Raw genomic sequence first — 14162 nt, 5'->3', positions numbered from 1 at the left:
ATAGTACATATTAATTACAGTTTCCCTTGGAATAAAATGTGCTATAAATAATGTTTGTCACCTAAAGAGTTATCTGTTATTCTACCCATAAAACGAACTCCAATTCCCCCAGATGTTCCTCTGATCCCAACCAGAGCACATGAACGTCTGCCCGGTAGTTCAGTCTGGCTCTACCTAAAATAGAAATATTTAATGTCTGGAAAAGTGGAATGTGCTGTGGATATGTATATACAAGCTCATTCTAAAGCTTGACAATGACTACAAACATACAGTCTGAGTCACAAAAGAGTAACTAAGCAGTAAACATGAAGACCAAGGATTCTTGCAGCAGATGGACTGACCTACTGAGAGAATTCCACGTGATTTTTTCACTTTTTTAAAACCTGCTGTGACGTGATTGCACTAACAGAAAACTGGAAAGCCAACATATGAGGGTTTTGAATGATGAAAAGAAAAGTTCCGTGGGGAAATAAATCGCAAGATACGAACTAATAAACAATAAAATAATATTTTAAAAAATAGAGAGAGAGATGGGTGTCTTTGTGGTTAAGACTCTATATAACAACAGAAGTGATTTTTACAACTATAGCCTGTGATTACAGGTTATTATCAGCAGGTAATGATAGGCTACCGTAACACTCAGAGTAGAGGGATTATTCGGTGATGTGAGTACAGCTCTTAAAAACTTCACGTCTTCTGTGGCTTGAAAAGGAAAGTATTTATGGGCAAAGCTTCCGACACCTGCAGACAACACAGGCGCTACTGGGCTCAGTAACGGGACTCTCAGTGTGTGTGTGTGTGTGTGTGTGTGTGTGCGGGGAGGAGGAGGAGCCCGGGCTGAGATAACAGGCTGCTGCCTCGGCTCTGTTATCTTCCGCTCCCCGCCGTCTGAGCTGCGGATCTCCTCCGGACCTTTACCAGGATTTATTCATTTCCCATTAAAACTTCACTAAACGCCGAAGCGCTCCTCCCATGGTGTCCCCGGGAGACTCTCCGACATTCACTCGACTTCACGGAAACTATCGGCGACCGTTTTGGGGGGTCTTGAAAAAATCATGGAAACGTGGTTTTTGAATCACGTCCTCGGTTTGTCTCTTCTGGTCCTTCATCTGGGTCTGCCGGGGCCCCTCCGGGCTGGGACCCCCAGTAACAACAGCACGAATACGGCAACTCCAGCACTGGATGACTCGGTGGCCACGGATGAAGTCAGAAGCATGGAAAACAGCGCAACTTCAAATTCATACTCCAGCGAGACTTTAACACCATCACAGAGAAACCTCCTGCTCAGGCACGCTGCAGAAACTCACGCTGCTACTGCTGGAAACTTCGGTAAGAGCTCCGAGTGTGAGGCCTGCAGTGGCAAGTGCTGCACAATGATTGAAAAGATCTCCTTTTCATTTCGGCCTGTTGAAGTGAGGTAACAAAAAAGGATCCATAAAAGTTCATTTGAGATCCTCCAACATTATTTTGTAAGTTAGTGGTCTTCTATTATTGACAAGTATGATTTTAAAAGAAAAATGTCTAAACACAAAGTTTCCATTTCGGTTATTTGTGACTGTGTTGTGTATTGTTTTATTTTTGAAAATGAAATAATAACACGTGCTTAGTTTCATCGTGCATGTGTGCCAGGTTTAGCCAGGTGTGCAGTATTCCAGAAATATGCCTCACTATAACTGTCCCAAAGCCTATTTTCTAATCCCATCCTGAAATGGCTCTTGTAGATGTGTTTATGACCATCAAAACTTTTACACACATGCAAGTTAGATGCTTTTCCCACTTTAAGAAATGGTATTTGGTAAATAGTAAATGGCCTGTATTTGTATAGCGCTTTACTTAGTCCCTATGGACCCCAAAGCACTTTACACTACATTCAGTCATCCACCCATTCAAACACACATTCACACACTTATATTTATATGTATTTTGTGAAATTGTGTTTAGAAAGGCTGCTAGAATTAATTTTCATAAGCTGCTTTGCCAACGGCAAACAGTATAGAGCTGAAGTAATGTATATCTATTGACTGGTGTTATAACGGTTTAAAAAACAAAAACAATTTTACCACATTTACTTTCATTTCAAGTTCCCTGTTGTGTACAACCACTGGTTCAAAACCCAAAGATCTTGAGATTAGTGTTATCAGGAATGAGGCCCTAAAGCTAATAGTTTGGGGCTCATATTCAACTCCTGGAGCTCCTTCAGACCATTACACAAGTTCAAGTCTCACCACTGTAGGTAAACAGAGTATTTGCCATGAACTGTGACAGCTTTAAAAATTGACGAGGTTATCAGAACAGATGCATTCGCTCAATGCTTAGTAAACACTGGATAATCTACTGACGAGGTTATCACTCGTCACATCTTATCTGCATTCGAACTTGATGTAATACTACAGGTGCTGGCTTCCTGTTTAGCAGGAGGTGTTGAAAGCCGTAACATTTGTTCATCGGCTTATACCCACCTGGACCCGAGCATCCAGTGGTTAAACTGCTGTATGACACTCATTTATGCTGCAGTATTAAACAATCCTAAACATGCAGTTCGTCTGGACAGGAATGAGAGCATGAGAGCTGAAGCGTGCTACTTTTTGCTTGGGAGAGACGTTACTAATACAGAGGAACCTGCAGTTGAAGTATTTAGAGCATTTGGTGCAAGAGGAGGAGGGAATCCACATCCTAAGCACTCCATGACTACCTTCAGAAGTTTGGATGAAAGAACTAGAATTTGGGTCTGATTTCCTGTGCACAAAGCCAAACATCATCCATCGTACTATAAGAAGAAAAGCATGCCTCATAAAATTCCTGAATTATTGCCATACTGACTCAAAGCAATAAAAGATAGAGAAAGGACTTTAACTTCTGATATTTCTACTTTGCAGAGCCGATAATACTCTTATCCCTTAAATGAAGGGTTTAGGCATAACGCTGCTGTGCTGGAAGAACATTTCTTCTCTACCACAGCTGGTTTAAGCTACACTCCTGCCAGCGGGAAGAAGGAGGGTTTTGATGCTGGGGCATATGTGAAAATAATATTTAATATCACAGCCAGTATCACGCATAATAATGTACCATAAAACATCCAGTAATGGCTGGACCGATGACTACGTCATTTTATTTTGATAGTTTTGCCCTTAAACTTCAACAAACTTTCAACTTTACAACTACAAATGCAACTTTTGCTTAATTACTATATAAACTACTATATATAGTGTACAAAGTAAGAATCAGAAATTACACACTATGTAATAAACACTTAAAAGATTTGTCTCCATGGTAATAGGATACCTCAAATGTTGCACTATAGCGCACGTGCTTCTTTGAATTTAAGAGATATTTTTAATCATTATGTTGATAAAATTCTTGATTCTTAAAGTTGCACACACTTCCATTTTGCAGTATAAATAAAGTTCAGGATTTTCGTAGATGCTGCAAAGGAAAGATGAGGCTGAAATGATTCACTTTCCTCACTTAATGTTTATTCAATGACCCTAGCAAGATCATCTTGGCTGCCCTCTTTGGCCTGCATAATGAGTATAAGCCAGTCTATTCAAAGCACTACTGTGGTGTCATCTGAGGGTCTTTAATATGCAAAAGGCATTTCATTTGCTTGAATTAATATGCGAGCCATAGAGCTTCTGAAGTGGAACAGATGTTAAAAGACTGCAGTTACAACTGTGTTAACAGTTAAGAGATAGATAGTAGCTGAGGATCTGGGAGTGTCTGTCATTTGCTGCCAACACCACGTTCCTGTCTGAGTTTTGTTGCCCAGACGGTATCCAGAGAGAGAAAATGAAATAATAAGAGAGACACATGCAGAGGAAGTGAGAGGGAAAAATAGAGTCTGGTGGCCCAGTTCTCCCCTTAGACTCCCAGTGGACTGGCTGTTTAGCTGTTGAACCCTCCTTTTCATTGGTTCTGGATGTTGTCTGCTGGTGGCACTGACACTCATCTCAAGAGTGGTGTTGTTCCAGGACAGCAGCCAGATAAGCTGTAAGACAGCACTGCACAAAGATAGGGATAAAGAGTGAGAGAGGTCTTTTTTTTGCCTATCTGTCTCACATTGCTTAAGTACTTCTGATGCTTTAACTCTTCTATCCATCTTTGGGATTCAAGTTGAGCAACTCTAAGCTTTTCAGAATCAAAACATTCTCAAATGGGGGGAAAAAACCTACCTGCTCCCAAAATAGGCAATCCTTTGAGTGTATTTTCTGCAAGGGAAACAAAGGTTTAACCGCTGCCAAGCAGCAGGCAAAGTCAGTAACAAACATGGAAACCCAGTTCAGCCGTCATCTTATCAAGCAGTTGGTGCTAAAAATAATTTTAAGCCCCCGTGTGTTGGATGTGTAAATAGATAACTGAATGCTGAAATGTTTGACATGTGTTGAACATGAATTATTTACATGTGGCCAGAGGTGCTGGACAAGCTCAGATTATCTTGGATGTTTGGAAACTGTAACCTTGCGAGAATTATTCAAGCTGGAGACTTTGCTGGATGTCATCCCGCTTGCTCTCTGCTGTTGGTTCCTTTCTAGCTCTACTGTCAGCTGTAAAAAGGACATGCCTGGGGGGAAAAAAAGTGTTTAAAACAACAGTCACTACTTTAAAAGTCATTCTCTTCCCCTTTAGTGGTAGTGTTTTGGGAGTTTTTATGACTTAGCAGTTTTCACACAGACTAAAAAAGACTGAATATGAGCACACACCCAGATCCACTGTGACAGCTTTCTGCCAGTTCCTTGTGCTCGCTCAGCTTTAGGAAGGAAATGGCTGATTCCCAACAGAGACAGTCCCCACCATATTTAGGACTTCAAGCCATTGTTAGAGTAGACAAGTTGGCTGCCAGTTGTTCTCCACCCAAAAGCATTGCCCATGCTGCAAGTTAAATTCTGACAGCATTTTGTCTCTGACTATAGACTGTACAGGCGAGACGGGGATAACACCCTCTGGTGGAGGTAAAGTACAACATATAGGCGAGTACAGCAACACTCTTTTGAGTCTAGTGATGAAGGATGCTGGTATATATTTAAAAAAAGATTGCCTTTAAATTTTTAGGTGGCTGCAGCAGTGCAAAGCCAAATTTCATGAAGTTACCAGCTGTATATGGTAGAAAAGGAGAAAGCCAGTGCATATTCATTTCTCAAGAGTTGGCGTATGTGGCACAACAGACTTCATTTTGTCCAGTGACTACCAATAAATCACTACCAGATCATTTAAAACAGGGATGTCAAACTCATTTTACATGGTGGGCTGCATACAGCCCAGGAATTTCAATAGTTATTGGTGAAAAAATAACTTTTTGTAATTTTATTGTCCTAATTTTAACTCTAGTAATTAATTACTTTGTTGTTGGGATAGGTTTTTATCAGTAGGAAAAGCTGTAAAACTTGTACAAATACAGTCAAAAGTCCAAGGTTTATGCCAAATTGAAGTCATTCTGGCCCCCAGGCCTTATATTTAACACCCCTGATTTAACCTCCTAAGACCCGAACTCTTCCACGGCATGCATTTTTACTTTCTCTTTGATATTTGGGCATATTGTGACCTGATGAATGTAAAAACAAAGAATTACCAGATTTTTTTTTTTTACCTGATTTTTGTTTCTAAGAAAAATGAGAGCCACATATGAGGATATTCGTTTAAAATTTCGATAGAACAGTTACAGTATAATGTCCTCGTAAGTGGATATCAGGCCCTTGTAGAGCAAAATTGAGTATTTTAGTCTAAATAACCCAAAATGTGATGTTCACATATGTGGACACCAGGTCCTAGGAGGTTAAAGTAACATTTTAACATGCACATAACACTGGACCTCCTTAATGATAGAAAATCTTTAAAAATGTTCATAACTGATTCAAAAGTGTATGATTTTATATTGGTGAATATTTACTAATGTGATCTTTTTCTCTATTCCTAGGCACAGACCAGACACAGTCCATTACAGAAACAAGCAGTGGGTCTATAGAGACTGCAAATCCACTGTCTACTGAGCCACTTACCTCCAACTTTGTAACTGCCACTGAGGCCAGCAGCAGCAGCAACAGCAGGGACTGGAAGGACAGCAGCATCAGCAGCAGCAGCGACAGCAACAGCAGGGACTGGAAGGACAGCAGCATCAGCAGCAGCAGCGACAGCAACAGCAGGGACTGGAAGGACAGCAGCAGCAGCAGCAGCAGCGACAGCAACAGCAGGGACTGGAAGGACAGCAGCAGCAGCAGCAGCAGCAGCAGCAGCAGCAGCACCAGCACCAGCAGCAGCACCAGCAGCAGCAGCAGCAGCAGCAACAGCAGCACCAGCAGGGACTGGAAGGACAGCAGCATCAGCAGCAGCAGCGACAGCAACAGCAACAGCAGGGACTGGAAGGACAGCAGCAGCACCAGCAGCAGCAGCAGCAGGGACTGGAAGGACATGACTTACACAGACAAGACGTCAGGTATCTCTTATGTTGTGTCAGAGGAGGATAGGCCCCAGGTGTTTACAGAGGAGGGCCACCTACTCCAAGACAACCCAGACACTACTCTCCAAATGGGGGATGCCACAGCCTCCCACACAGACGTCCTCACCGACAGCACCTACACCACCACCAGCCGAGCTGGGGAGAGGACCTTGCTGTCTGTTACCTCCTCCTCCAGCAACACCACCTCATCTGCCTTTACAGAAGACTCCAACTCCCGTCAGCCTCCTTCCACTTGGGGTATTTCTCCTAAGTCGACAGAGACTGAGAACTACACCCACAGTGCCCCGTCCACAGGGATTACTGGAAGGGACGTGACCGACTCGTTCAAAGGAGTGTTTTCAGAAACTGGGAGCCCAGCAAGTTCCAGTGGAACCCAGAGTATTACTGGACATCCCAATGCCACCGAACAACAGCACACGTCGACATCAGAAGAGCCGTCTGACTCAACGTCATCTATCAGGGTGACAGAGCCCAGCACTGACCAATCTCAAATGTCATTTTCCTCTACGCCTCCTTTCACCTCACCTGCAGGAGGTCCCACCAATATTTCAGGAACAGAGCAAGGCTTGGGCTCTAGTTCTGGAGCGTCTACAGAGTTTTCAACTGGAGACCACAGTTCTAGCACTCAGAGTGGCACTGAGGGGCTTTCATCGCAGACCAGAGAGGAAAATGTCGACTTGGGTCTGACTGCAGTGCCCTCTACTGTCAGTAGTAGTACGTCTGAAACAAATCAGTCTCTGACAGATATGCCACCACTGGGTACTAACGTCTTCCTCATCACCTCACCTGCCACTGTTACAGAAAGGTATGCTAAAAAAAAGAATATTGATGAATATTAATAATAATTTGAAGTTTTTAAAGTCTGTACCTTTAAAGAAGGTAGAAGCAGAACTTGATTTCATTTGACTTGAGGTTTAATTTTTCTCTTCGTCAGATCGCAGATAACAGAAGAAAACCCTATCATATCAACCGCTTTCAGCACCACCACCAGCACCACAACCTCCACTGAGGCTATTACCACACCTCCTCTAGTTCCAACTTCATCCGCAAGGTTGACTAGCACCGTGACTAGCTCTCCTCTACAGTCCCCTACCAGTGCCACTGTCCTATACAGTTCGTCCTCCACGGTAGCCTCCACTCTGGCAGCGCAACCGACCCAACGTGCGCCACCCAGGCACACGGAGGGCCCCGTGACTGGGATGTCTGACCCCACTAATGTCACCACCCTGCAGATCGAAACAAGCACGGGAACTAGCAGAGTCACCACAGCTCACAGCAAGTCCATCACTACAACCTACACCCACAGTACCCCAACCAAGAGTACGGAAGCTCTGCACACCACTAGGAATCAGACAGACAGAGGTCCTACAGAGCTGGCGGTCACAACACCACCCCCTGATTTTCAGCACACCAGTCCACCACCACCACCTCCACCTCCAAGTGAGTTAGTCAGCTTCTTTCTCTTCAAATGACGGGACTTATTATTCAGTTTTCAGAGCAGAAATGTGTATTTATCGTGTTCTTGTATGAGTTGCTCTTCATATTTGCATGTTTTCTTCTTACTATAACTAATAGAGGATTGTGCAATAACGATTCAGCGTATCACAGGTTCTAATATTCCCCAAACACTGTGCTTCCTGGTCATGAACGTGACTAATAATCTGAGTAGATGGCATTAGCTGATTTCTTGCATGTTGCAATAAAGCAAAAAAGAGTTCAACCTTAATTTATTGACAGATTAATTTACTGAAAAGCAGTCTTTACTTTTCTGTGGTGGCAGTTAGAGGATTGCAGCCGTCCTAAGCAATAAAATAAAAAGTACCACTGACATAACAATGATGAATACACATAACTTGGACTCTTCTTCACAATGAGATGCTGTTGAACGGATTTGTTCTCTCTTGTCTCAAGAATTTGCTGATGAATTTTCAAGTGATGCACTTGTGTGAAATGCTTTTAACGTGCCGCTCCCAGTGAATGGGTCTGGTATTCTGCACTGATCTTTCTTTCTGATTGGATGAATTCACTACTTGGAACAATGAATCTTTTACAGAAGCAGAAAAATATGGAAATTAGTTGTAGAAGTCTCAAAAAATCATCTATCAAATATAATAGACTTTGCATAACAGAGATAAAACTGCACATAGGAGGATGGATGACAGGTCAGAGTGAAACCGCATGCCCTAAAAGGTCAAACCGAAGCTTTTTTAAGGATGCTATTTTCCCTGATTAATGCTAACACACCCTCTATCTACTCGTAAATTTTAGGAAACCCCTGTGTGTCCAACCCTTGTAACAATGAAGGGATTTGTATGGGTGATGAACCGGATGCGTTCAGGTGTAGCTGTCAGCAAGGATGGACGGGACGGACCTGCAACAAGGGTGAGCTCTTCTGCTCTTCTACCCAACAGTTTAAAAACAATATTGGTACTATGTGTGTTTTTCCATGTTTTGTCTTTCAAAAAACAAAATGCATGAAATGTTGCATCAACCCCTTTTTAGAGAGTGTGATAAGGGTGTAAAAGTTTGGTGAAATCCTTCCCAAATATAATATTGTTACACCTGTGTGTTTAGATATTGATGAGTGTAAGCAAAAGCAAGAACCCTGCCCCAAAGGCTCCACGTGCGTTAACACGAATGGCTCATTCAGCTGTGAATGCCCGCTGGGCTTTGACCTTGAAGATGGACGCACATGCAGCCGAGGTAAAGAAAAAGGACATTAGAGTTTGTTTTTTTCTCCAGTCAAAGTTATTTTCTCAGAGGCCTTTTATGTTTTTTAATTCACACTGTTTTCCCCCCTTAATAGCTAAGACATTTCTCTGCACTATCAGTGCCAACGGATCACTACATAACTCTGATATCCAAAGACAGATCATCAAGCTGGTGAGAGGCAGTTCGCGTCACTGCATATTCTGTGCTTCACTAAGCTTACGTGCATTATATCTTATACATGCTCCTGTTTTTGTCTTTCCTGCAGTTCAATGTTTCACTCTCTGACTACCCAGGTTACAGGCGCTCAACAGTGACCAAGCAGTACGTTTTTGCATTGAATTTCTGCACATTTTCTGTATTTTTTGATATATATTTAAAATATGCAATTAAAGAAAGTGGTTGTAATTATTGTTAGTAACCTCAGAAAAAACGAATCTTTCAATTACAATCCTATAAGGTAATGTTTCCAGTGCAAGTCTACTTGTTTCTCAGTTTTTCGTCATTCTACTTCAAAGATCTGCATTTTTGACATTTCTTCTTCTTCTTCTTTTGATGATGCTAAAACTTAGCTAGTTAAAAGGGATCTCTCTTATCTATTAGAACCTTGTTTTCTTGTTATTTACAACACCAACAAATTCTCCATATTGACCTCAGATCTCCTCCCCATAGAGAGAAGGATGGTGTTAGTGTCATGGTTGCTAACACGTTTTCCACCTCCGCTAATGTGACAACCACTGAGGTCAACAACAGAATCCAGATGTCTCTCAAAACCTGCAGCTCCGCATTAGCCCACTGCCAGGTGGTCCTGAAATACAAGCTCACTTACCACGGTGAGTGTGATAGCCAGAAATCTCAGTGGAAATCATTAACTGTGTTTGTTTTAATTAATTAAATCGTTTTTCCAACTGCTCTTCAAATCAAATCAAATCAAAATTTATTTATATAGCACATATTAAAAACAACAGTGTTGACCATAGTGCTTCACAGTCAATAAAAACATGAGACAGTTAAAACAAACAATAGAAGAGGACAACAAACAATAGGTAACAACGCAACAAGCTAAAACAGCCAACTAGACAGAATCAAAAGCCAAAGTAAAAAAAACAAGTTTTAAGACGTAATTTAAAAGACTGGATAGACTCGGCAGTGCGAATATGAACGGGGAGGTTATTCCAGAGTCTGGGTGCCACGGATGCAAAGGCCCGGTCGCCTCTCGACTTCATTCGAGTCCTAGGTTGTGCTAGGAGCCTATGGTTGGATGATCTAAGTGCCCTGTCGTGTAAAACTTTGTTAACATCAAAGTGACTTTACAAAGTCTGCAACATCTGCAACTTCAGCTGCCTCAAAACGAAGTTCTATTGATGCAACAGAAACACAATAATGATGTTTACAATAAGACGTGTGAACACGTCTTATTGTAAACTTTATTTAGGGCAGTCTCATTTCAACCACCAGAGGGCAGAATTTAGCCATAAAAACATTTAATGAACTGTGGCGTGATATATATGTAAAAAGCTTTGCATGTGTATAAGCCAGAAACTTCAAAGCATCATATAACAGCTTCATTTCACAACATGACACTACCGGTAATTGTATAATCATGTCACAGGACACTGGTGCTGTGCCTCTAAATGCTAAAATATACTGTACAAGCTCTGCATGTCAAAATTATTCATTTTTCAATGAAACAAAGGGGAACTATTAACAAAAATTGTGTTTTATGATCAGATTTTTATAGCTGAGATTAATTCTGCCCGCACTGTGTTCCAGCGGAGAGTCTTTGTGCGGCTCAGAAAACCCAGTGTGATGAAGAGCGCTCCAGCTGCACGGACACCAGTGGTATCGCGTGCTGCCAGTGCCGTGAGGGATACTACAAACACAATCCTGACGATTTGTACTGCTTAGGTAAGCTCTTCTTTATTTACATGTTGCCACATGTGCATTTTTGTTTGAGTCACCAACCTGAGAGAAGTCAAATGAAAAAGTTAAATCAAGGAAATTAATGTCTCAAAATATCTCCAGTTTCCCCTAAAATTTGACTGCTACACGTTATATGAGAATTTGACTGAGGAAGCCAAAAATGAATAAAACAGCACTGGCCAGGCCTTTGAAACCTACTTACCAAACTGTGTTCTTTCAAGTCACTGAACAAAATGTCTTGTTTCAGAATGTGGAGATGGCTTAAAACTAGAAAATGGCACCTGTGTCCCGTAAGTTTGCTTCCTTTTGTTTCTTGTCAGTACTGTTTTCTGAAAATATTCAAGGCAACTGAAGGTTCCATTTCTTTATTTCAGATGCATGTTTGGTTTTGGAGGATTCAACTGTGGAAATTGTAAGTGAAGCCCACCGATCATATTCATCTTAAATAGAATTTCTTATATCTTTAAATGTGCTAAATTTCTTAAGTGTAATTTTGTGTTATTTTTTAACTGTAATAAGAATAATATTTACGGTGTTTCTATTTGCAATTGCAGTTTACAAGCTGATTGCAGTGGTAGTGTCACCTGCAGGGGGCGCCCTGCTCCTCATCCTTGTCATTGCTCTCATTGTCACTTGCTGCAAGTAAGTTTGCTTTATTGTTAATTCAAGAAAGTAAATGTAATGAATATTGCCCGATAATATTATTTTATATTATAAACCCAATCTGTATGTAAAAGATGGGCTTAATGTGGAAGTGCCATAAAATAACACTCTTTTAATGATTAATAGGAGGTGAGGCCTCCTATTGCAAAAAGTCTGTAGAAGTCAAAAGGTCTTTCTGCTCAATTTATAACCTCAGCAGGTATATTCTTGATGAATTTGTGGTGAAGACATCTAAATGGCCCCATTTAGAGTCAGAAAAGCACAAAATTCAGGGAATACTAGATCCTCATGACATCTGAGTTTTAAAAAAAAAGGAAAAATACTCAAGTAGAGACTTCCATCATGGTGGCTACATCCATCTTTTATATACAGGCTATATTTATAAACAAAAACCCATCAAGTTTAAGTTTTTTCAATGTGGAATCTTTCAGGAAAGACAAAAATGACATCAATAAGATCATCTTTAAAAGTGGAGACTTGCAGATGTCCCCGTACGCAGACTTCCCTAAAAATAACCGGATATCCATGGAGTGGGGGAGAGAGACAATAGAGATGCAAGAGAACGGCAGCACAAAAAACCTGCTACAGATGACTGATATCTACTACTCTGTAAGGGAACATGTCATTTCTCGCTTCTCACATATCTCTGTCTCTTGTTTAAGTTAAGGCTTCGTTTCTCTGTGTGTGTGGTTGATGATAAAGTCCTTTTTTTGTTTCTTCTGTTATTTCCCTCAGCCTGCCTTGCGTAACTCAGACCTGGACAGAAATGGCCTGTACCCCTTCCCGGGTCTCCCAGGCTCTCGCCATTCATGCATCTACCCAGCCCAGTGGAACCCATCTTTCATCAGTGATGATTCAAGGAGAAGAGACTACTTCTGAGTGGGCCACTGTGAACACGCAAACTATTAGAAACGTACCATTTTTTTCATACTAACAGTTGGGATTTGTCAGGATGGGTTTTCTGTCACTGTGTGCAAACCCTATTTGCACACTAAATACGTGTTTGTGTGTGTCAGCACATTATAAACGTACACATTTTCTCGAGTAAAATGTGTTTCAGTGTTTTTGCATGGCCCATTCACGTTAACACGTGCATTTTCCACCGTGCTGATGTTGTATTTAATGTGTTTTTCCTGCCTTACATACAACCACCAATACTAATTTGCTCCAGTGTGTAGGTCGGTGATCCATTACAGTTAGCATCGTGTCTGCCTCTCTTGCTGCCAGAGTTATGCTGTTGCTGGCTGGTAATGCATTGCAGCTTTGCTTGAACAAAATTGCTTAATGATAAATAAAAGCATTCACGATGTTTCCATTGTGCTCACCAGATATGGGGAAAAACGCAATAAAAAAAATAATGCAGCATCCTTTGGAGGGATAAACCACAAATAAAATGTAGCAAGCAGACATGCAAAAACACAGATAATGTCGTTTCTGTAAGTGAACGTTTAACATGTGTGTGCCAATGCTGTGATCTTCTTACGTAAAGTATTGATTCAACATGACAACAGCAAACCACTGAAGGGTGAACGAAGTTTAGCTTCATGCCAGTAGAAACTTAGGAATGACTTTGTAGTCTGTTGCCAACATTTATTTATTCCTTGTATGTCCAAATCAATGACATGTAGCATAACATCTCGTACATACACACTGACTTTAGAGGGATAAACCTGTGGCTTTAAATAAGTATGTGTGTGTGTGCCTGTGTGTGTGTGTATGCCTGTGTATGTTAAAGAATGAAAGTGTGTGAGGAATAATAATCTGTATCGTTACTGTTGTTAAATATTTGAATGTAAAGATGTATCATGATTAGCTATTTCTGTCGTGGATTATTTTTTTTATTTGAATGTTTTCTAACTTGGTGTTGATTCTGGCGTTTTAGTCAGATGAGCTTATTTAAATAAAAATGTTACAAAGCATTTTCTCTGGGACTCCATTCTTTAAACCTTTAAATCCTATATGTTCGGGATAAATGACACACTTTATATTACTCAACTGTAGGTTAATTTCTGTTTCTTATGCTGCCAAAAAGTAATGATCATTGCATCGTTTTAGTACAATATTGTGCCATGAACCAAGAAGAACAAATTAGCAATTTAAACTTGAAAGAAATGGGATGATTGGAAATTCAATACTAAAACAGTACATTTAACACTGGCTGATATTGTCATGCATACCTTCATTTTTACCTTCAAGTCACTGTCCTGTTATTTGCACTAAACTTTTTGGTGCTTAAACCTTTATCATGTAAAACTCAGAAGTTTACATACACTCATTATGGGCATAGATGTCATAATACCTTAAGGTGAAGATCTAACAAGCAGAATTGTAGATTTACACAAGTTGGGAAGGTGTCTTGGAGCCATTTCTAGTTCAAACAACTGCACATAAATACGAGTGTTTTGAATGTGTCTCCACT

The 14162-nt window shown here is 40.9% G+C and overlaps 1 protein-coding gene across 1 annotated transcript; it reads left to right on the top strand.

The window, feature by feature from the left end:
- Positions 1-841: 841 nt before the first annotated feature.
- heg1 (heart development protein with EGF-like domains 1) lies at positions 842-13662 on the top strand. The gene is made up of 15 exons (XM_026145511.1): positions 842-1329; positions 5909-6105; positions 6358-7253; positions 7383-7888; positions 8717-8830; positions 9023-9151; positions 9255-9331; positions 9426-9481; positions 9815-9990; positions 10931-11065; positions 11328-11370; positions 11455-11492; positions 11635-11722; positions 12175-12352; positions 12479-13662. Exons 1-15 carry the CDS (start codon positions 1056-1058, stop codon positions 12620-12622), a joined length of 3051 nt encoding a protein of 1016 aa, XP_026001296.1. The 5' UTR covers positions 842-1055; the 3' UTR covers positions 12623-13662.
- The last annotated feature ends 500 nt before the right edge of the window (positions 13663-14162 follow it).

The sequence above is a fragment of the Astatotilapia calliptera genome, chromosome 16 (genome assembly GCF_900246225.1).
Source record: "Astatotilapia calliptera chromosome 16, fAstCal1.2, whole genome shotgun sequence".
Classification (NCBI taxonomy): Eukaryota; Metazoa; Chordata; class Actinopteri; order Cichliformes; family Cichlidae; genus Astatotilapia; species Astatotilapia calliptera.
Note: the sequence above shows the minus strand (reverse complement) of the source record. Positions and strands in the feature narration are given on the sequence as shown.